Source organism: Trichomycterus rosablanca, chromosome 2 (genome assembly GCF_030014385.1).
Source record: "Trichomycterus rosablanca isolate fTriRos1 chromosome 2, fTriRos1.hap1, whole genome shotgun sequence".
Lineage (NCBI taxonomy): Eukaryota > Metazoa > Chordata > Actinopteri > Siluriformes > Trichomycteridae > Trichomycterus > Trichomycterus rosablanca.
The window spans coordinates 20,865,761-20,889,136 of record NC_085989.1 but is presented as its reverse complement, the minus strand read 5'-3'; the positions used below and the strand labels follow the sequence as shown (position 1 = coordinate 20,889,136).

General features: G+C 38.0%; 1 protein-coding gene across 3 annotated transcripts in view; it reads left to right on the top strand.

The window, feature by feature from the left end:
* tmem184a (transmembrane protein 184a) overlaps positions 1-23,376 on the top strand; it is a 49,540-nt gene that overhangs the window by 17,030 nt on the left and 9,134 nt on the right. For all 3 annotated transcript variants that reach the window (XR_010009417.1, XM_062990378.1, XM_062990379.1), the window contains exons 3-7: positions 7,350-7,515; positions 11,050-11,140; positions 17,355-17,430; positions 22,055-22,146; positions 22,231-22,400. Coding sequence is in view for 2 of the 3 variants with exons in the window: in XM_062990378.1 (XP_062846448.1) it covers positions 7,350-7,515; positions 11,050-11,140; positions 17,355-17,430; positions 22,055-22,146; positions 22,231-22,400 (595 nt within the window). In the remaining variant the exon portion in view is untranslated. The remainder of the gene's footprint in view (positions 1-7,349; positions 7,516-11,049; positions 11,141-17,354; positions 17,431-22,054; positions 22,147-22,230; positions 22,401-23,376) is intronic.

Below are 23,376 nucleotides of genomic sequence, written 5' to 3'. Positions count from 1 at the left end.
TGGGTATAAAAAGAGCTTCTCAGTGTCAGTGTCTCTCAGAAGCCAAGATGGTAAGAGGATCACCAATTCCACCATTGTTGCGCAAAAAGATAGTGCAGCAATACCAGAATGGTGTTACCCAGCGTAAAATAGCAAAGACTTTTAAGTTATCATCAACCGTGCATAACATCATCAAAAGATTCAGAGAATCTGGAACAATCGCTGTGCGTAAGGGTCAAGGCCGTAAAACTCTACTGGATGCTCGTGATCTCCGGGCCCTTAAACGTCACTGCACCTCAAACAGGAATGCCACTGTCAAGGAAATAACAGAATGGGCTCAGGAATACTTCCAGAAAGCATCGTCAGTGAACACAATCCACCGTGCCATCCGCCGTTGCCAGCTGAAACTCTACAGTGCAAAGAGGAAGCCATTTCTAAGCAAGCTCCACAAGCTCAGACGTTTGCACTGGGCCAGGGGTTATTTAAAATGGAGTGTGGCAAAATGGAAGACTGTTCTGTGGTCAGATGAGTCACGATTTGAAGTTCTTTATGGAACACTGGGACGCCATGTCATCCGGACCAGAGAGGACAAGGATAACCCAAGTTCCGTTGGGTTCCGTTCAGAAGCCTGCATCACTGATGGTATGGGGTTGCATGAGTGCTTGTGGCATGGGCAGCTTGCATGTCTGGAAAGGCACCATTAATGCAGAGAACTATGTTCAGGTTCTAGAACAACATATGCTCCCATCTAGACGTCATCTCTTTCAGGGAAGACCCTGCATTTTTCAACAAGATAATGCCAGACCACATTCTGCAGCAATCACAACATCATGGCTACGTAGGAGAAGGATCCGGGTACTGAAATGGCCAGCCTGCAGTCCAGATCTTTCACCTATAGAGAACATTTGGCGCATCATAAAGAGGAAGGTGCGACAAAGAAGGCCCAAGACGATTGAACAGTTAGAGGCCTGTATTAGACATGAATGGGAGAGCATTCCTATTTCTAAACTTGAGAAACTGGTCTCCTCTGTCCCCAGACGTCTGTTGAGTGTTGTAAGAAGAAGGGGGGATGCCACACAGTGGTAAAAATGGCCTTGTCCCAACTTTTTTGGGATTTGTTGATGGCATGAAATTTTGAAACAACATATTTTTCCCTTAAAATGATACATTCTCTCAGTTTAAACTTTTGATCTGTGATTTGTGTTCTATTCTGAATAAAATATTAGATGTTGGCACCTCAACATCATTGCATTCAGTTTTTATTCACAATTTGTTTAGTGTCCCAACTTTTTTGGAATCCGGTTTGTTTATTAGGCTCAGGTCAAAAGTATGTGAACACCCCTTCTAATTATTATGTTAAGCTCGATCAGTCATTGCTAATCCTAATTCACGGCCGTGAAAATTGCGTCACAGACCATTAAATGAGCCGTTTCCAGTGTAACATGCAATTCGCTGTGAAATTTCAAATGTAAGGTTTGTGTTTAGTGATTTAACAATTTTCATTCATGTATCATTCAAGTGCCTTTCGTTTACAGGTTCATTTGCAGTATGAGGCAGTCCTAGCAATCCTACAGCAATTCAGTTAGCAATCGCTTAGTCAAAATGTCCAAGATGTCAAAGTCTAAAGCAGCTGAAAACACTACTGGACACAGACAAGAATTTTCGAACATGAAGCCATGCACTGTCGCTGGATGTTCTAGGTTTACATTAAGGTAACTATTAAGGTAGGCTGTGTTTTGTATTGTAGCCCTACTAATATATATATATAATATATAATATAGGAGTATTATATCAGTGCTACAAAATAAATTTTATGTTTTCTGTTCCACCTGGGCCATGGCTTCTGCACGCTAAGCGAGGTCCGTAAAGACAAGATCAGTGATGTGCACAAAGGCCTAGCATCATCCCCACTGACCACCTTAATAATGGAATAGAACATTGATCGCAAGCCATGCGTTCCTTATCTAACAAATATTTGTTATATCTTTTGCTAAAATGGCACAAATGTCCTAGAAATGCATCAACCTTGTAAATCCCTGTGAAATAGAGGCTATTAAAAGTGCATAAGGTGTATCAGAATCACTTTATTTCACCAGGTATGTTACACATACGAGAAATTTGCTTTGGTGAGAATTTGCTTTGGTATCCACTCCATACTAAAGCCCATGGTTTTGTCCAAGGATGCCCAGGTCTTCAAAAATTGTGTATTTGTCTAGTCGGTTTGAAACTCGGCTCTGCTAGCCGGCAGGCTTGGCGCCTACGTGAACAATGATTGACTGTTGTTTAAAGAGGGGTGCCAGAAGGGGATTCCTCATAACTGATGCCATTACGACCTCTGCTGGCTGATTGATCGCGCCTTCACAAGGGATAATGGGATCAGGGTGTGGTTCTCCGTACACAAAGCTGGCTGCACAGAAAGAATGAATAATTAGAGATCGCTAGAAAAGCAGTTTTCATTGCTTCTATTTCGGGGTGTTATTGTCTTATTGTCACCCCTAGGTGGGAGCAGCGTCTCGTTGCAGCGAAAAAAGCTTATTTTACACTGTTTAAGAGCAATATTATTAAATCTTCCCGTCCCCACCGGTCTGTGAAAATTATATCTTATATGAATTTTTTAATGCTTTTTATATTTATACTTTTAATGTCCATGGTGCAAAAAAGGTTGAGAAACGCTTGGCTACAGCACATGTGTCGGAGGGGGCGTGTGTTCCTCAGTCAGAGTGGAGGTCAACATCAGTAGAGGGAGCCGTAATGCAATCGAGCAACTGGATACGACTAGATTGGTTTAGAGTTTTTTTTATGAAGCGAATTAATTCCAGCCATTCTGAAATGAGAATTTCGTGTGGCTGTGAAATAATAGTGCCTATATCCTGGCATTGAAGAATATTTCATGGGATTGCACATGTGCTTGGTTTATATTGATTTGGAGTTAATAAATGGTGTATGAGAAGAGATTTAGAAATATTTTAGAGTTTGCTCATAGAAACCTCAAAGAAATAATTGTAAGTGTAGCATTGTTCTATTCTCATCTTTAGAAACTGAGTCCCAGATTTGTTTAACAGCGGTCAAGGATAAAAATGATTACCCTCTCTTGCTGTCAGCGGTGCCCTATGGAGTCTGGCAGGCTATGGGCTTATTTTTCTTTTTGTGCTCCAGGACAAATGAACCATATTAATCTAGATGCTGACTCACCTTGGTTCTCCAAAGCACCCAAATACATTAGCCCTCCACCCACATAATGACCAAGCCAGGGGAAAAAAACCTCACATTTGCTTTGTGAGTCACACACTATTTATGTGTGGACTGGGACTAGTCTGTCATTTTTACTGTACAGGATGATTGAAACGTGTTACAAACATCCACACAATTTTCAGTGGTCAAAGAAAACCTCTCCTTACTTCTAGTTCAGTGTGATTCTACACAGAAGGACATTCATGCATGTTTACTTGCCTCTGCAGTATGTTTAATATTTAACTACGATATCCATCTTGGATGTAATAAAAGAGCAGGATGAAAGATAAGGTTGATCAGCAGGTTCCTGTTAAGGCTGTTTTGCTGGAACATTTCAGATGGATTCTTTTTTGAGGGCTGTTAAGTAAAAGGCTCATTACATATTGCTACACCTGACATTATTTGACTAATATCATATTCAATTCAATTCAATGTCCAATGAGCCTTGTCCTGTGTAATGTTTACTGTTATTTTTGTAAATATTCCACACACTGCTTACTTACATTATCTGTATATCATAGTATATTGCCATCGGTATGTGACCATATATTGTGTATCTCTGCTTATATGTACATACTGTACATTGGTCACTGAATACTGTACATACATACATGCACACGTCCATACATTGTCTATATATTGCTTGTATATAGTCTTATAGTTTGTATATTTTTGTGTTTAATGTATACATTAGGGATGTAACAATTTACCACAATACAGTTAATAACTGATTAAAAAATTCCACGATTCAAATCGATTTCACATGTAAAATGAATCGATATTCACTTTAAACAGCAGAGGGCACTGACGCTATAAACCTCGCCTTGATGACAACACTGGCACTATACACCTGGTTGCCAAATTCGCAGTTTTTCAGCCAAATTGGGCTTATTTTAAATTTGTTTTGCATAGTTCGTACCTACCTCAGAAGTAAAAGGGCATTCATTATTTAGATAAATGAAAGATAATCACAAATACGGTATTTTATTTTTTTAACAAAAATAATAAAAGGAAACTTTGTCATAATTTCTCTTCAATTGTTCAGTTTAATTCAGTTTTTTTAAAAATCGGGAAAAAAATCATATCGTGAACCCAGTATCGTGAATCGCATCGTATCGTTACATCCCTAGTATACATTGCTTGTATACTGTATTTATACTAGAGAGATACCATCAGCCGGAACCAAACTCCTTGTGTGTATCCACATACTCGGCCAATAAATCTAATTCTGATTCTGATTCTGATTCTGATGTTCAAGCTGTGAAATTCAAAATCTAAGGTTTGTGTGAAGCGACTTAATGTTTTTCATTGGTGTGGCATTGAAGTGTCTTATGTTTACTGGTTAATTTGCACTATAAGGAATTCTAGCAATTCTACGGCAATTCAGTTAGTCAAATCAGTTAGTCAAAATGTCCAAGATGTCGAAGTCTAAAGCAGCTAAAACCACAATTTTGGAAAACTGACAACCAGTTATGGGGATGGGGGTTTGTCGCTGGGTGTTTCAGGTTTACATTCAATCATTAAGGTAGGCTGTGCTGTGTATTGTAGCTTACATTTATTCTATCATTCAGTTTATGAGTGTTATTGAATGACTTTGTTTTTTGACAAAGTCTGTGAAATTAAGCACATTTTACTGTAAATTTGGTAGGGCCCTATATATTATACGTAATGCATACATGCGCATAATATTGTAATAATAAAAGTTCTAGCAATAATATTTAAATCCAGTTAAAAAGTTAGGACAGTAGGTTAAATACTGAATAGAAACTGATGTTTTGCTTGATAATTAACTTATTTCTAAGTTGATGCCAGCAACATGTTTTAAAGGTTGGGAGCAAAATCTATAACTGGTGAAATATGAGCAAGGATAGGTCACATGAGCAAACAGTTCAACAGTTTTGCAACAACATTTCTCAATGCAGAATGTACACTCCATAATATTCATTTAATAAAAGATTCAGAGAATCCAGGAAAATCTCATAAAGCTGTTTAAAGGTCAGTGTTAAATGCTCGTAATCTTTCTTTCTTCAGATGGCACAGGACACAGTATTAAACATCAACATGAGCCCTTAATGAATTTAACCACGTGAGCAAGGGAATACTCTGGAAAACCTTTGTCAGTATTCACTATGCAACTTATATCACCAACATCCAAAACCTCAGCTGACTTAGGGACAAGCTCATCTGAGCTGGACAAAGTAGAAACATGGTCTTACAAGTCTACCTTTAAATTGTTTTTGGAAATTATTAGGGATGTCCCGATCACATTTTTTTGTTCCCGATCTTTAATTTTGATCCCGATCCGATACAGAGTCTCGAACCGATACTTGTATTTTCTAGATATTGTCTAGATAAGAACTAGATAATGTTCACACAGTGCAAGTACATTACAGTTATTCAAATTAATCCAATGTATATGTTTTAACAACTGAATAGCTCTGCAGTGCTGTAGGAAAAAAATTGCCTGCATCCAAGCTATTGCTTAATGTTCTTTTATTTTTACAAAATAAAAGTAAACAAACTTAGTGCAGCATTGTAGTAGTAAAACTAGAACACTCAAAATGAAGTGAAGGTTCTTTTTGAGGAAAATCTGCATCTCTGCTGTGTTAGCGGACAGCCGGTTCCTCTTCTCATCATATAATAATAATAAACTCGCTGTATTCGACTGAGTGTTTATTTTTTAGGTGCCGTATCAGATTGGTAGTAATTGTAGATCGTTTGGTTAAATGATATCTGGTTTGTTTCTTATGAGCCACCGTACTTGTAGGGGTGTTGTAACTGTAACAAACTTTTCTGTGGTTGTATTGTGACAATGGTTTGATGGAGGTTTCTATGTGAAGTGAGTGTGTTTTGACCCTTCGGGGCTTCCATAGTGCATGGAATAGCGTGCTTGGCTAACGCGATGACCAGCTGTCCGCTATTCGGTACCGTAACATAAGAAGTTAATAAAGTCTTCTGCTCCCGACAATTTGTGAATATACCGTGTATTTATTTCTTTATTAAGCGAGTGCATCACTACGACGCTCGGTTACATAACTAAGCCAATCAGAGTGCTTGATACTGAGATGTCGTTCAGTCTTGTAACACGTAAACTCGTAAAAGCTGTATGTTATGGTCCTGAGCTTTTTATACTCGGATTAAAAGTTATTGTTTTGTAAACCGGAGTGATCCTTGACTCACACACCATATAAATAGTAAAATTCTACAGTAATGAACGCAGCTCTGCTCCTACCGCCTCGTGAAACGCTCGCATTGCAGACATTACACTTCACTGTTGGACTTGTTTCACTTTCCAATTGAAAGTATTTCCACACAGCGGACACGCTGACGTAAAACAAAGGATCGGCTTAGGATCGGCCTTAGTAAAGCCGATACCGATCAGCTAAAAAAATGCCTTGATCGGCCCCGATTCCGATCTTTGAGATCGGATCGGAACATCCCTAGAAATTATGGTCATGGTGAAAGGGACCATGCCGATTGTTACCGAAGCAATGTTTAAGTACCAACATCTGTCATGGTGATGGACAGCATGACTTTGTAAGAGAGTGTAGGTGATAGACTGGCCTACCTGCAGCTCCACAAAAAGCATTAAGCATAAGTGTTAAGCATTATAAAGTGCAAGAAAATAAACATTTTACAACCACGACAATTGATGTCCACAGTTCTTTTAATTACAGAACATGTACCACACTGGTAAACAAACCCCTGTCCCAACTTTTTTGGAAGGTATTGCAGCCATCAGCTCTAGCATGAGTGGATAATACAAAAACAGATCAGTTGTTCAGTAGAAACATGAAATTTATTTTGTACTGTTTTTAATTGGATACAGGTCAGTGAGTCATTGCCAATCATTGCTGTCGGTTTTTATTACATTTATTTCTCACTGCATTTTCCGAGCTGCGTAGGCTTCACCGAGTTAGTATACGTATGAGTCGTGACTAATCAGTTCTAGGGTGGACTTGCACTGTTCACTGTTCCTGCCTTATGTTCAGCATTTTCAGTATAATCACAGACTCAGCCATGATTCTAATGAGAACAAAGTGGAAACTAATAAAATGACTGTAATAAAGAAATGACTGAGTTAATTAAAGTCGTGTTTAGTAAAGTCAATGAAATTTTGTGTGTGTGTTGTATGTTAGATCTACTCCCACCTGAGGTCATACACGGTGCCGAACGAGCAGCGCTACATCATCCGCATCCTGTTTATCGTACCCATCTATGCCTTTGACTCCTGGCTTAGCCTCCTTTTCATCAGCAATGACCAGTACTATGTCTACTTTGACTCTGTCCGGGACTGCTATGAAGGTAAGAATCATTTGTCATACTAAAGGTTAAGGATCAAACAGAATTCAGTGTTTTTGATCTCTTAACAGTGTATATTGTAATATGAAACATTTATGAATATGTATTACACTATTTGGTCAAAAGTATTTGGACGCCTGACCATAAACTTGTTGGACTTCCTATTTAGAAAAACAAATGGCATTAATAGAGTGAGATCTATGTGATCAGTTATAACAGCCACTCCTCTGGCTGAGAAGGCTTCTCACAAGACTTTGGAGTATGTCTGCGGCAATTTGTGCCCATTCAGTGGAAGGAGCATTTGTATAGCTGGGCACTGTTGTTGGGCAAAAAAAGCCTCAACTGATGTTCCAGTTTATTTCAAAGCTGTTCGGTAGGGCTGAGGTCAGGCCACTGTGCAGGCCACTGTAGTTTCTTTAAACCAGGTTTAATTTCATGACTATATAGACCTTGCTTTGTGCACAGGGGTACATAAGATAAGATAAGATAATCCTTTATTAGTCCCACAGTGGGGAAATTCACAATTAATGCTGGACCATGAAAGAGCCTTCCCCAAACTGTTGCTGCAAAGTTAAAAGCATGTAATTTCCTCTATATAATTGATTTATCACACCTAATTCCAATTCAGTTAGAAGGGGTGTCCCAATGCTTTTGTCCGTATATTGTATGGTTATACAATTTTATTTGAAACTAAAACCATATAGGGCGGCTCAGTGTGTAGCACTGTCGCCTCACAGCAAGAAGGTTCTGGGTTTGATGGTGGAGTGGTCCAGGTCTTCTCTGTGTGGAGTTTGCAGGTTCTCCCATGTTTGTGTGGGTTTCCTCCGGGAGCTCCGGTTTCCTCCCACAGGCCAAAGACGTGCATGTTAGGTCAATTGGAGATACTAAATTGCCCATGATGGTGTTTGACCATTAACTTGAAGTGATAAATCATGTGTAACCAGTAACTACCTTTCCTGTCATAAACATATTAAGCAAATTTACACATGCTATAACTTTGGCACATTTTCATTTCATCAGCTTTAATTTCATCATGTAGATGCCCTTCTGGCCAGTAGCACCATTGAAATTTAAACCCTGGTAACTCTGTGGTGGCTGCCTAGCATAATAGACCGCTGCACCACTTTGCACATACCACATTTAAAACATGGCTTTACAAATGAGGTGGCATCCACACAGAACTATAAGCAGCTGTGCACTTCATGCAACTGCCCAAACCTGTTTGTCTTACATCAAACTATGTAAAACAGCATAACATAGAGAATGCACTAGAACCTATATTATTTAAATTCATATCATATATATATATATATAGGATCATATCATGTTAGAAAATACATGCTCTGAATTCCACTGTCTTAAAGGTGCATTGAAGCGATTAGCTTCTTTTGACATGCATGTTCCAAATGTCGTTTTCTTTTAAGGAACTTGTAGCACCACGTAGCATTTTGTCACTCTTTATATTATTTATTTTAAAATATACGCTGATCAGCCATAACATTAAAACCACCTCCTTGTTTCTACACTCACTGTCCATTTTATCAGCTCCACTTACCATATAGAAGCACTTTGTACCATGACCTGACCATTGAAGAACAGGGGAAAGCAGGTTAAAAAAAAGTGTGTAGAAAAACAGATGGACTATAGTCAGTAATTGTAGAACTACAAACTACGTCTATGTGGTAAGTGGAGCTGACATAATGGACAGTGAGTGTAGAAACAAGGTGGTTTTAATGTTATGGCTGATCAGTGTATAATCTGTGTATAAATCAACTGGCCCAACTCTATTGAGCAGAATACAGAGTTTCCAACAAGTACTAATAATTTGTGCTACAATTTAAGAGACACATTAATATTCAATAGTTTATGTACTTTTTCAAATGCAGATATGCTCAAATGGTTACTAGATTCACTGAAACACTGTGAGACAGAGTGACTGAGTAAGAGAGTGAGCAGTTTATAAGCTTAAATCTTCTAATGTCTAAGCCTTCTTTAATTAGCAGCAGAGGATTAAGCTTGTTACTCTTTTAAAACCTATTTCATTCAACATGACCTGAATTATGACCACAGCATTGTTATGACAACAGTCCATTTGCTAATACAAGCAACAAAAATATATGTACATACACTACATACCCCCACCCCCCCACACACACAAAATGTAAGGACAACTTGGGCACAAAAAAGACAAGTGATGACATGGTGCAGTAAAATGACTTATTACTGTATAGCTTGTATGGCAGTGGTAGCTTAGTGGTTAAGATACTGCATTAGTGAGCTAAGGTCTCTGGTAAAGCTCAAGTTTCCACTGTTGGGCTACTGAGCAAGTCCTTAAATCATCAGATGCTTGCATGTTATACAGTCCCAATTGTAAATCGTTTTGGATGAAAGCATCTGCTAAATGTTATAAATGTAAATGTGTTATTTCTTTCAAAAAAGTTCAGTAAAAACATGGCTGTTTGGTGTAGTTTCAGAGATACACTTTGGTGCCTCTAATCAAACGATGCGTGAATACTACCTACGTCTTCCAGACTCTTTTCTGCTGCTTTGTTTTGCTGCGATTGTTTTAAGCCTGGAACATTAAATTTAAACTTAAACTAAAAAGAACCCCTTAAAAAACACCCCTTAAATAAGAGTTTCAACTAGGAAACTGTAATATGTCTGTAATATGATGTCATATGATCATGTTTTTAGTGACATCTTACAGAGTTAATTTTGTTTTCCGCTGCTACCAGAGATACCAGATTGCATCCGAGGAGAGCACGTCGCTGTACACGCCTCTTCCGACACGTGTACAGCCCTCCTCCTCTCGCCCCTGCTTTCTGCACAGACGTCTCTTCCGCCAATCAGGGTCCTTACACAGCGTTCGAAGACCCACACATAGTCCGGTCCCCACCCTGCAGATACGGTGGCCAATTAGTATCTGCTGCAGACACTGCCAATTATGCCCGCCAGATGGCGCCCAGTCGACCGGTGGCGACACCGAGTTTCGAACTGAGGAGTTCAGAAAAACTCGGTGCTGGTGTGCAAGCGGAATATCCCGCTGCGCCACCTGGGCGCCGTATTTTAAGTTGTTTTTAATTATTTTCTATTACAGCACAAGAAAATATTCATTTTTTGGCACTTCTGTTTCACTATAACTAAAAGAGCATGAATATATCTTGTGTGAGACTACTTTAGCTTCATGAAGGTGAGATGACTGAGATGAATGCATTTTCAGCAAGTTTAATGAAATGAGTTTTCTGTTTGTAAAAGAGCAATAACACTGTGCATTCAATACTGCTAAATTGTTTTTTGTTAACAGCCAAATTTATTAGCCAGAAAATGGTCAAAATGTTTTAAGTGGAAATTAACTGAGTCTTTCATGTATGTGTTCACTAAAATATACAAACAACCTATTCGGGAACTAAATTGATGAAAGCAATTAGTTTTTTTTATTTAAAAAGTAATTGGACTTCATGTAATATACTAATAAGCATGGAATATTTGTGTGAATTGATAAAGTTTTTATTTGACATTGTTATATTCTTTTGACAGCATTTGTGATCTACAATTTCCTGAGCTTGTCCTTCGAGTATCTAGGAGGAGAAAGTGCCATAATGGCTGAAATACGAGGAAAACCCATTCCGTAAGTATTTTCTTGTCTTTTCAAACATGGGAAAATGTCTTGCTATTGATATTGTAGTGACTGGGATGTGATGTGTGTGAATATTATACACTGATCAGCCATAACATTAAAACCACCTCCATGTTTCTACACTCACTGTCCATTTTATCAGCTCCACTTACCATATAGAAGCACTTTGTAGTTCTACACTTACTGACTGTAGTCCATCTGTTTCTCTACATACTTTTTTAACCTGCTTTCACCCTGTTCTTCAATGGTCAGGACCCCCACAGAGTAGGTATTATTTAGGTGGTGGATCATTCTCAGCACTGCAGTGACAATGACATGGTGGTGGTGTGTTAGTGTGTGTTGTGCTGGTATGAGTGGATCAGACACAGCAGTGCTGCTCAGTCTACAGTCTACAGATCGTCTCAGTCTACCTTGTAGATGTAAAGTCTGAGACGATCTGCCCACAGGGCGCTGTTGGCTGGATATATTTGGTTGGTGGACTATTCTCAGTCCAGCAGGGACAGTGAGGTGTTTAAAACTCCAGCAGCACTGCTGTGTCTGATCCACTCATACCAGCACAACACACACTAACACACCACCACCATGTCAGTGTCACTGCAGTGCTGAGAATGATCCACCACTGTGGTGGTCCTGTAGTGGTTCTGACCATTGAAGAACAGGGTGAAAGGGGGTAACAAAGCATGCAGAGAAACAGATGGTCTACACTCAGTAAGTGTAGAACTACAAAGTGCTCCTATAAAGTAAGTAAAGTCGATAAAATGGACAGTGAGTGTAGAAACAAGTAGGTGGGAGGTGGTATCGATATATTGCTGGTAACAATTTTAATCATACTGCTCATATGTATGGCTAACAATTTAAAATTCATGCTAACACAATAGTTCCCAAGTTATTTCCTTACGTTTTTCTAACCTTTAAGGTTATTTTGTCATTCAAGCATTTCAAGTTTTATCCTTTGGAGAAAAAAGCTTTGGTTTTCAGATTTGGACTCAAACAAGACAATGATTACTTTAGGCTGCTCCCGTTAGGGGTCATCACAGCGGGTCTTTTATCCACATATTTGACCAGCACTAAAGGTGCACTGATGTGTCTTCCCAATGGTGAGATTCGTGTAAACACCTGCTATTACCAACCATTACACCACACAAGCTCTCACAAACCATTTTTATAGGGGCTGCATCAGAGTTTTCTATAGATGGGCCTAATACTGCCTGTGTAAAAGCATTTATTAGTTAACTTTTCACCAGAATTTAAAAACAAAAGCCCAAAGAAAAAGTTAGAATGCAGGCTAGCTTTAATTTAATGCTGGTAGTCACAGAGGAGGCAGATGTTATAGATCATTTTGAATTTTTATACTGTGTCGATGATAAAGAACCAGCAGCTCCTTCAATTCTTAATTTCTCTTCTTCTTGTAATGTTTTTCTGTTTGTCTTCATTGACACTGGGTTTTTCTCCTGATCGACTTAGCATGCCGTGGTTTTAAATCACTCTCCTTATCAGGTGTCAGCAGATTTTCCTCTCTAACATTCGGGCTTCCTTTCACAATAATTTCCAAAGTATTGTACTCGACTTTGCAGTCCTTTGCAGTCAGGTTTCTAAACACCACCCAATGATTTACAGTTCCATTTCCACCGAGGAGAATTCAGGGCTGTTTATTCTTCTTTTCTATGGGTGAAATAAAATAAGTTGAGTTACAATGTTGTCCACCAAGCTCTACACCCTCACAGTTACACAAACAACACCCTAATCCATATAAAGTCTTTTCATGAGTTCTGAATAAAGAAACATATCGACCCCCACTGTGACTTTTTAAAGATGGAACCAATGATAATTTATTGAGCCGTGATAATAGCCATAGCAGCTGACATGCTGTTAAGAATCGAACAAACACAAACAGTGCCCCACCACATTCCAATAAAATGACATATCTGTTTCTGCAGAGCTCTCATCAATTGAGGCTACAGCTCTCAAAAGACAGTTCATCAGTCAACTGCTGAAAACATGCCTGTTCTCCAATGTCCAACAATTGATTTGACTTTTATTAAAAGTCACTGCTGCCCAGCTACTCGCCAGATTGTATGTATTTTGTGGCTCATGTTGCACAGACCAAAACTGGCTTGCACACTTTGCCCACAATGTCACACAGATTAACCCTCATCAGTGGCCCATGTTATATTAATTAGCACTGCTTTATTTCTGCTTGGTGGTGGTAAGAACCAGGAGGCTAAATCATTTTCTTGTTTGGTTTTGAGATGAATTCAGATTTAGTCCCTAAACAAAACTATTTTAAACCAAGAATATGCTGCAATATCATAATTGCAACAGCTGTTGTTCAAAACTACTGGAAGCAGTATGGTGCTCAGATGAACCATTAAAAACATCCAGATGTTCCCACGTTTGAACAGAGAATTACAGAGAAGTGCTTGCACACAGAGAGCATTTACTTTCACTACTTTTCAAAGTAGACAAGAAACTGTTTTGGACAATTATGCCTGATCTGATCACATGCAGAGAGTAAATAGTCAAGATAAGGATCTGTGGTTGTTTTCTAGGTGTGTCTATTGGTATTTAGCAGTCTTTTTTTTTTTAAATGTGCAACTAATATGTGGCTTTTTTCAGTTTCGAATGCGACATCTTCACAACTTGGTACTTGGTACATTTTCAAATGTACATGATTCAAGTTTTCACTTTTAGTATCCCATAGACTACTAAGACATGGGCTCTTGTCCAATGAGTCATAAAGGAGTTGTTTAGAATGCCAAGAAATGTACGTAATTAAGGCGTATGCCTCATTGATAAAATCTAGAACTACAGCTGCAAGAACTAATATTTCATTAGGCCACTTTCGATTACGTGCACATTTACCATTGCATTGTTTTGACAGCATTTTTTTAATGGCACAGAATTTATTTCCATCCAGAGTTGTATTCATGTTTGTATTGATGACAGGAGAGTCAAACCACACTGTAAATTCTTCTCCAGCACATCTCAAAGACTTTCGGTGTGGGAAAACCTGGACTCACCAGACCACATGACCACTTTTTGCATTGCTCCAGAGTCCAATCATTATACTCCCTAGCAAATATTAAAGCTCTTTTTCCTCAGTTAGCCTCACTAAGTGGTTTTCTCATGACTACACAGCTGTTCAGTCCTATTTTTTTTTTTCAGTTCTTATTGCATTTTGCAAATAAGTGAACTCAAGTCATGCTTTTTCAAGATTTGTTTCTGACTACATTTCTCACACAGTTGACGCCTCAGTGCTGTCCCTCCAGGTTTTTCAGTTCTTATCCTTATTTCAGTCATTTCAGACAATTACCTTAAATGTTTTTTTGTAGTTTGCCCTAGCTGAGACATCTCTTTCACAACTATGGGATACGAAAGGTTGTTGTTTATCCAACATGTTCTCCCATCTCTGCACAGACCAAGGCCCATCTTGCCTGAATAAGATAAGATAAGATAGACATATGAATGCTCATATGTCCAAATTTAGGAAGGTTCATGATTAGCTGGGTTCTTCAATTTTTAAGTTGTTGTGGTCTTTTTGGTACTGGGAACTCTCAAAGCCTTAAATATTATTTGGCCTAATCTATGTCTTGCCACAATTTAATCATGGAGATCTATGGACAGTTTCATGGCTTGGTAATGGTCTTGATAATATAGTGTAAATTATGGGCTCTTTCCAAACTATGTCCAATCCTTCTTAAGAATAATTAAAGCAAACAGGATGCCCCTGACCATAATAAAGGGTCTGAACTATTGTATGATGAATTAGAGATTTATTTTTTTTATGTTTAATTTGTAAAAACCCTGTGTCAATGACAAATTACACAATTTGTCATTGTGGGTGATTAATTGTAGATTGTTGAGTAAAAATGCCAATTATATCCATTTCAATTTAATCCACAACACAAAGTGTGCAAAAAGACATGCGGCCCTGAAAATGACCTCAATCCATTGATCACAATATAGTATCAACCATAAATCCATATTCAGGACCCAGTTTGCAGAACTTTCCAAACTTATTTTGGTTTTCAAATGCATTTACATTTGTGGCATTTCACAGATGCTTTTATCCAAAGTCACTTATAATTATGATTGAATACAATTCGAGCAGTTAGTGGCAACTTGACGGTGGTGGGTTTAAAATGGCAAACTTTTGATTACTAGTCCAATACTTAAACCACTAAGCTACCACTGTCCAGTACAAAATGATTGCTTTATAAAATACTGGAATTTTTTTACTTTTTAATCGTAGTTACAAAAATTTGTGTATTCCAAGTTTCAGCCTCACATGCAGCCCAAATTATACAAATCATCTTGTTTTTCCATCTTAAAGTGGGCCTGTCTAATCACACCTTTTTCTTGAAAGACCATGAATAAATTTAAAGGCTGTTGAATGTTTCTTCTTGCTCATATCTCCTGCTTTATGCTATTCCATGCCATGACTCTGAGGGCTTCTAAATGCTCCCTGTTGCCCTCTTTACTCTGAGAAGCAATTTCCAGAAAAGGAGTGTTAAAAGAACAGCTGAATTTATTCAGCTCTAATCAGAAGCACTACAGTTAAACACAGAAGGGTATTAATTAGCATTTCATTCTGGAGGAAATTGGCTAGGTCTAAGCTCATTTGCAGTTAAATGATGGGACAATTGTCTTCAACCCAGCAACACTGCTTATTTGGGCTTTATATGGATACATTAAATGTGTATGAATTCATTTATTCAGGTTAAATGTAAACAAAATAATATAATATAAAATAATGCTATTGCTTCCATGGGTAAAATCATTGTAGTGTGGGAAATGATAATTACGTAGTATTAAATATTTCATACCCCCTCTTTTTCCCTTTAGACAAAGCTTTAAAAGATGATTGTGAAATCAGAGCTGTTCAATTTTATTCATGTTCTTAGTATTTAAGAATACTTAATCCTATCTTATTTTTTCTTTCTTCTACTGTAGTGACACCATGTGAGTAATTACAAGTATAGACTTTATTGTTGAAATAATACAAAACATCTGCAATACATTTATTTATGAGTAATGCTAAGTATGCAACAACTACTTCACTAATGTTTGATCAGGAAGTTTTATTTAAATGACTAAGTACCAAAAAACAGTATTCTAGTAACAGTAGTGACCAAAATAATATGAACTAATACATATTTTAACACAATACTTGTTAATTCAAATACTATAGCATTATCTTATCATAGTAATTTTTCTTTTCTTTTGGCTGCTCCCACATTTTATGAGTCGCCTCATTACATCATTCTCATCCACATAACTCACAGAGGGCCACATCTGCATTATGGTGACCCTCAAAGGGCTGATTGTAACGTATCCTGCTGTGATTGCAGTCTACCTTTTAAGTCTTGGACATTTTGTTGTTTTACTTGGAGGCTAAATTCTGTGTTTGGTGTCAAAATGCCAAATTTTTACTGTATATTTATAATGTATATCTACATTTATATTGTACTACTTGACCACAGACACGGCCTCATAACACAAGAGACGTACCGTTTTTCTTCTTGAAGCACAAACTTGTATTCACTTTCCCATCTTTCATTAAATTACCCCCCTCTGCATTGTAGGAGATGCAGTTTCTGTACGATTTTACAGTGTATTTTAAGACAATCATACGTCTTTTAAGCTCTCGCGGATTTGGCCCGCGGGCCTTGAGTTTGACACGTGACATAACTGATCTGGCACTGACATCTTTATGCCAGATGCCATTTCTGTCCTGACCTGGACTGTGAGTGCACTGACATAGTCAATTATGTCTGTGCAGACAAACGGACAGACTGATAGCACTACTGAGATCCATACTCTAGTGTGCTAGTGTATTTTACCGCTCCTCATGACTACTGTTTTCTGTGATGTAGTTTGTCCTTACTCGGAAATTTGGAAAAAGGAGTAAGCCAAACAGGTATCCTATGTGTACTGGGAATTGTCGCTTGCATACTGCATACTACATCTGCTTTGGGTGGATTTACATGAGAACTATGCTTGCTATGCTATGCTATTTGAGGCCAAGTGTAAAACCAGCTGGTCTAGCCTCTTAGAAATGAGCCATTAGACTTTTTAGGAATTTGTAAGCCTGCGTGTCATTCATCTGATGTAAATGAACAGCCTCTTGAAAATATTATGATCATGTGAAGAAAAAAAAAAAACGCTTTTTTTTTTCAGCTGTGTGTCAATCTGTTTTTCACAGGTCGAGTTGTCTGTACGGCACCTGCTGCTTGAGTGGAATGAGCTACTCCATCGGCTTTCTCCGATTCTGCAAACAGGTTTGTTTCTCTTTGATGAGCAAACATCTGGGTGTATAAGCACTGTGTTAAATGTGTATTATATTTAACTAGGTCCTAATATAGTACACATCAAACCTCATACAAACCAAATGTAAAATGCAATGTAAACAAGAATCTGGTAATTTGTCATTTTTAACTGACAAAAGAGAAAGACTTATCAGCTTTTACTGATTCACTACTGTATTTTGTAAATATAAACACATTTAAAATTCAGTGACTGCAACACACTCAAAAGCTAATCTTCGCCATTTTTTTCTTAATACAAGAATTTAGCTGCTCAACAGTCCATGGTCGACATTGTCTGATTCTCCTATTTGTGATGATGTTCTCCGTGTCTGCGTGGGTTTCCTCCGGGAGCTCCGGTTTCCTCCCACAGTCCAAAGACATGCAAGTGAGGTGAATTGGAGATGCTAAATTGTCCACGACTGTGTTTGATATAACCTTGTGAACTAATGAACCTTGTGTAATGAGTAACTACCGTTCCTGTCATGAATGTAACCAAAAGTGTGTGGAACATGACATTAAAATCCTAACAAACAAACCTATTTATGATGTACTAGGAGATATGTCTGGATGGAAGACAGGCCAGTTAAGTACACACACTTACATGGCCACGCCTTTGTAGCAGGTGCAGAGTGAGGCTTGGCATTGTCTTGCTGATATAACCAATGATGTTTCCTTGATGGCAGCATATGTATCCCTATATGCAACTCATAGTCAATAATACCTTCAGACATTTGCCATGACAGATGTTGGCCTTTGCACCTTTCACTGGGAAGTCTGGATGGTCCTATTTGACATGAGCACAGAGAACTCTTTATCTATATAATAATAATTGTATAATGTAATAAAATGTTCAGTTTACCTGCTTATTGGAAACTGTTTTAAAATGATGTGACTTAAATATTCTATAAACTTTGTACTTTTTTGAGTGTGTTGCAGGTATTGAATTTAAATACGTTTATAGCTTTTCTGGAAATGGGGTTTGTAATTAACTGTAAACAACACAGAAACATGGTGAACTATTTATATGCAATTAATAGAATCAATGTTGTTCAAATTTGTGCTAAGTTTAAATGTCAATAAAACCTTTCAATGATTTTTTTCAACCTTTCTATGTACCACAGGACTGAGGATCTGTTTAAAATAATTTAAAACCAGTGCGATCTGGGTCATAACTGTTTCAAATACCAAATACCAACAACCTCTACATTCAGTCTGTTATCTAAACTAACAGGAAATATCTGTTTTCTAAATAAATAAAAAAACTGGAGCATATACACTGATCAGCCATAACATTAAAACCACCTCCTTGTTTCTAGACACACTGTCCATTTTATCAGCTCCACTTACCATATAGGAGCACTTTGTAATTCTACAATTACTGACTGTAGTCCATCTGTTTCTCTGCATGCTTTGTTAGCCCCCTTTCATGCTGTTCTTCAATGGTCAGGATCCCCACAGGACCACTACAGAGCAGGTATTATTTGGGTGGTGGATCATTCTCAGCACTGCAGTGACACTGACTTGGTGGTGGTGTGTTAGTGTGTGTTGTGCTGGTATGAGTGGATAAGACACAGCAGCGCTAGAGTGGACAGTGAGTGGACACGGTATTTAAAAACTCCAGCAGTGCTGCTGTGTCTGATCCACTCATACCAGCACAACACACACTAACACACCACCACCATGTCATCGTCACTGCAGTGCTGAGAATGATCCACCGCCTAAATAATACCTGCTCTGTGGTGGTCCTGTGGGGGTCCTGACTATTGAAGAACAGGGGAAAGCAGGCTAAAAAAGTATGTAGAGAAACAGGTGGACTACAGTCAGTAATTGTAGAACTATAAAGTGCTTCTATATGGTAAGTGGAGCTGATAAAATGGACAGGGAGTGTAGAAACAAGGAGGTGGTTTTAATGTTATGGCCGATCAGTGTAACAACAAAAAAGGACTATGTCTTTAATTAACCACTAAGGCAGTCGTAGCCTAGTGGTTAAATGGTTAATGGAAAGGTCGCTGGTTCATGCCCCACCACTGCCAGGTCTCCACTGTTGAGCCCCTCAAGCAAGGCATTTAACCCTCAGTTGCTTGGATGATATACTGTCACAGTACTGGAAGTCGCTTTGAATAAAAGTGTAAATGTAACTGGTAAAAAACACAAAAAATGTGAAGTGCAGGATGATTCTGCCTGCAGAGAAACTGGAGAATCTCTTAGGCAGCAGTTAAACGTGAGGTTCCTTTTGACGGGATGCTACGTGGAATGATTTCAAAGCAGCTCCTTGCAGCGTGTTCACAAATAAGTAGACCGCTTTTATTAGAAAGGCTCTTTTTAATTATCTTCATATTGCTTACAGGGAAAATCTACAAGTGTAGATTCGAAAGTACTCCGACCTCTTGACTTTTTGCGCACTTTGTGTTAATTTAATTTTGAATAGACGTTATTCCATTTTTACCCATGAGTCTAGTTTTAATAAGCAATAATGATAAAGTAAAAACATGTTTTATAGTTTCTTGAAAGTTTGTGCTGTTGTCAAAGCCCATCAAAAGTGTGTGGAGAGACCTGAAGACACACAGCATTCATTCTGACTGAGCTTTTGAGGATCTGCTTTTGAGGAACTGTAATGAGTTTGCAACACTTTTTAATGATAAGATCGCTCGTATTAGGAGGGAGACATTTAGCATTAACGTTGTAGATCAGAATACTAGATAATAGCTCTACCAACAGCAAGATGTCACGCTTTGAATTGATTGGCTCAGAAACACTTTTAGATGTAGTTTTATCACTAAATCCTTCAACCTGTGCTTTTGATCCCTTGCCTACTCACTTTTTCAAACAGGTTTTAAGCTCATTATCTGCAGACTGTCAGTCAATGCAGCAGGGACTCTGCGCAAATACTTAAGATAGCAGTTATCAGGCTATTGTTGAAGAACAGAAGTATTGGCCCCTTTGTGCATACAGCCAAATTTCTAATCCTCCTTTTCTTGGAAAAACTATTTAGAAAGGGATGTCAATCCAGTTAAATAATAATCTGTGTCGATCAGCTTAATGAAAAACTTTAGTCTGGCTTTAGGCCTCGAGGTCTTAAATGATCTACGAAACAACAGAGACATGGGGAACATCTCTGTTTTGGTTCTGTTGTATTTAACTGCTTTTGATACTTGATTGACTTCAGTATTGGGTGGGCCTTAATGGCCGGGCCTTAGACTGGTTTCAAACATATTTAAGTGGTTGTGACTACTACGTTGCATTCGACACTTGTGCTTCAAAATGTAACACAATTACCTGTGACATCCCTGCTGTAATTAAGAGGCATAACATTTGTACACCATTGCACAGATGAGACTCAGCTTTATAAATCATTAGCACGAAATGCTGGCAGATCTGTCAGCTCACTGTTCAGTTGCGTAAGTGACATTGGTATATGGATGTCTTTTTTTTTAATTTTCTGCAGTTACACAGAGAGAAGAAGGGAAATTCCAGGTTATTCATGTGGATGGGATTAAATCCCCCATCATAACACAAATACAGGCTTCTCAAACCAGCATGACTAGTTTAAAAGCCTGGGACATTACTGACATGCTGATTTACAGTACAGTGGAACTTTGGATTTAACAGACAAAATCTGAAAAATGTCCAGTGCGATTGTTTAAAATTCCCCCAAAAAACGCACCAAGACCAGTAGTTCAGCAACTGTCCTCTAGCCGGCGCAGGTCTCTTTGGTTACATGAGTCATAGGCTTTATTTTGTTGGGAGGCTCACTGTGTTCTCGCCTTTTTCTCTGTGTTTTATGCTTAATTTTTGCACGTTCTAGAGCTCAGTTATGCACCAGCACTGCTCCAGTAGCCACCAGCAGTGCCTCAGACTCACAGATACTCTGATACTAACAGATACTCTGAGTCCCCACTATACGATCATGGCAAAAAAAACATCCACCACACAAGGTTGTGAAATTTCTCCCCAGTAATGCAGTACACCAATTTTAAGATTTATTTACAGGTTTCACATTACATATTTACATATCTAATTATGTTGTTCATTTTACTGTTTATCATATGTGCATGTTTAGCACTTTTGTGGACCTCAGTGCTGTCTTGTTTGCACCAAGAGCACAACAATCAATGTGAAGGAGTCTGTCTGTCTGTCTGTCTGTCTGTCTGTCTGTCTGTCTGTCTATCTATCTATCTATCTATCTATCTATCTATCTATCTATCTGTCTATCTATCTATCTATCTATCTATCTATCTATTATCTAAAGGCTAGACCCAAAACAAAACAAAAAAAATCATATATTTCATAAACATATATCAGTTGGAATTGTGTGGCATGATATAAGTGTTGCTCAGTTAATAAAACAACTATGGCAACACAGTATTGTCTTACATGTTCTCTTACTGCTGTGTACGTCTGATCAGAGACCTCAGCTAAAGTAAATGATTAACCAATGATGGTAATAAAAACATGAAAAGTACAGAAGTTAGTGGTGCTTAAACAGATAATACAAGATCATAATACAATAATACATACAAGATCAAAGGGTTAACAAGCTTTTACATGACATTAAATTATGCTCCTGATGTTTCTTACTTCTGATTGCATCATCCAGGCCACACTTCAGTTCTGTGTTGTGAAACCCATCATGGCCATCATCACTATCTTCCTGCAAGCCTTCGGGAAGTACCACGATGGAGATTTTAAGTAAGCTCAATTTGTATTCTGCACTTACAGATTAATAGATCACATGATCCACTGCTAAAACAAATGCTGTGTGTTTTCTCGTAGTGTTAATGGAGGATACCTCTACATTACAATCATCTACAATGTCTCTGTAAGTCTGGCCCTCTATGCTCTGTTCCTCTTCTACTCTGCTACCAGTGACCTCTTGAGGCCGTATGAACCAGTGCTCAAGTTCCTTACCATCAAAGCAGTTATTTTCCTCTCATTCTGGCAAGGTGGGTGACTATGTGTGTTTAGAATACTTCCTTTGTGTTCAGTAATTTAGGAAAATTATTCATTCTTTAAGCATGTATGCTTCTCATTGGTAAAATTAGAAGCCAGTAGGACTGGGCATTGAAAGGTTTTTGCATATTTTTAGGGGGCAGATACTGCTGTACATAATTGACCACTTTACAACATTTAAAAAGTACCTGTTAATGCATTCCATGGTCCCCTGGAACTGCATATATATATATTTTTTTTTCTAATGTAAAATAACAGGGTTGTTTTTGACACTTATACACTGAAAACAACACAAATATAATATAAAAACACTGAAATACAGTAAAAACTGCACTGTATCTTTACTTCTTTATTATTTCCTTATTATTTTCCTTATTTATTATTTGCTTCTTAATTGTGGTGATGCTTGATGTTGGAATACCGTATTCCTTAGCAAATCCCTATTCCTTAGGGTGATTTACACTTCTGTGCTGGCTGTGTGGTTATTTCTAATGGAGTGTGGCAATGCACAAAGCTTAACGTGACTTATTGTACTAAAACGAGCGAGGAATTTCATTAGTAGAGAAAACTTATGAGCAGTAATAATTAAGAGAGGTTTAGTGTTTCTATGTCGTTCTTTTAATACATTGTCATGTCTAGCTTTTTTTTTTTACAATAAGCGTTTTAGACTCTCTCGGAAAAGCTGATTCTTACAATTTCTCAGCACCTCGAGCTATAACACAAGTTTAAAAGTGAAACAGGAGAAAAATCCAGCTTAACACATACATTTGGAGCTTTCAGAGTGAATTTGATGGTTATTCATCAAACACACAAATGCAGATTCGTCTCATATTCGCACTTTGTTGACGTTTTACCACACCGCTCTAGCCAAGCGCTGAATAAAGCGGCATTTATTGTTAATTTGAAATTTAAAAAATAATAATAAAAAAACAAAGCTAAACACGTCCAGTTTAAGGATGCAATTGTCTC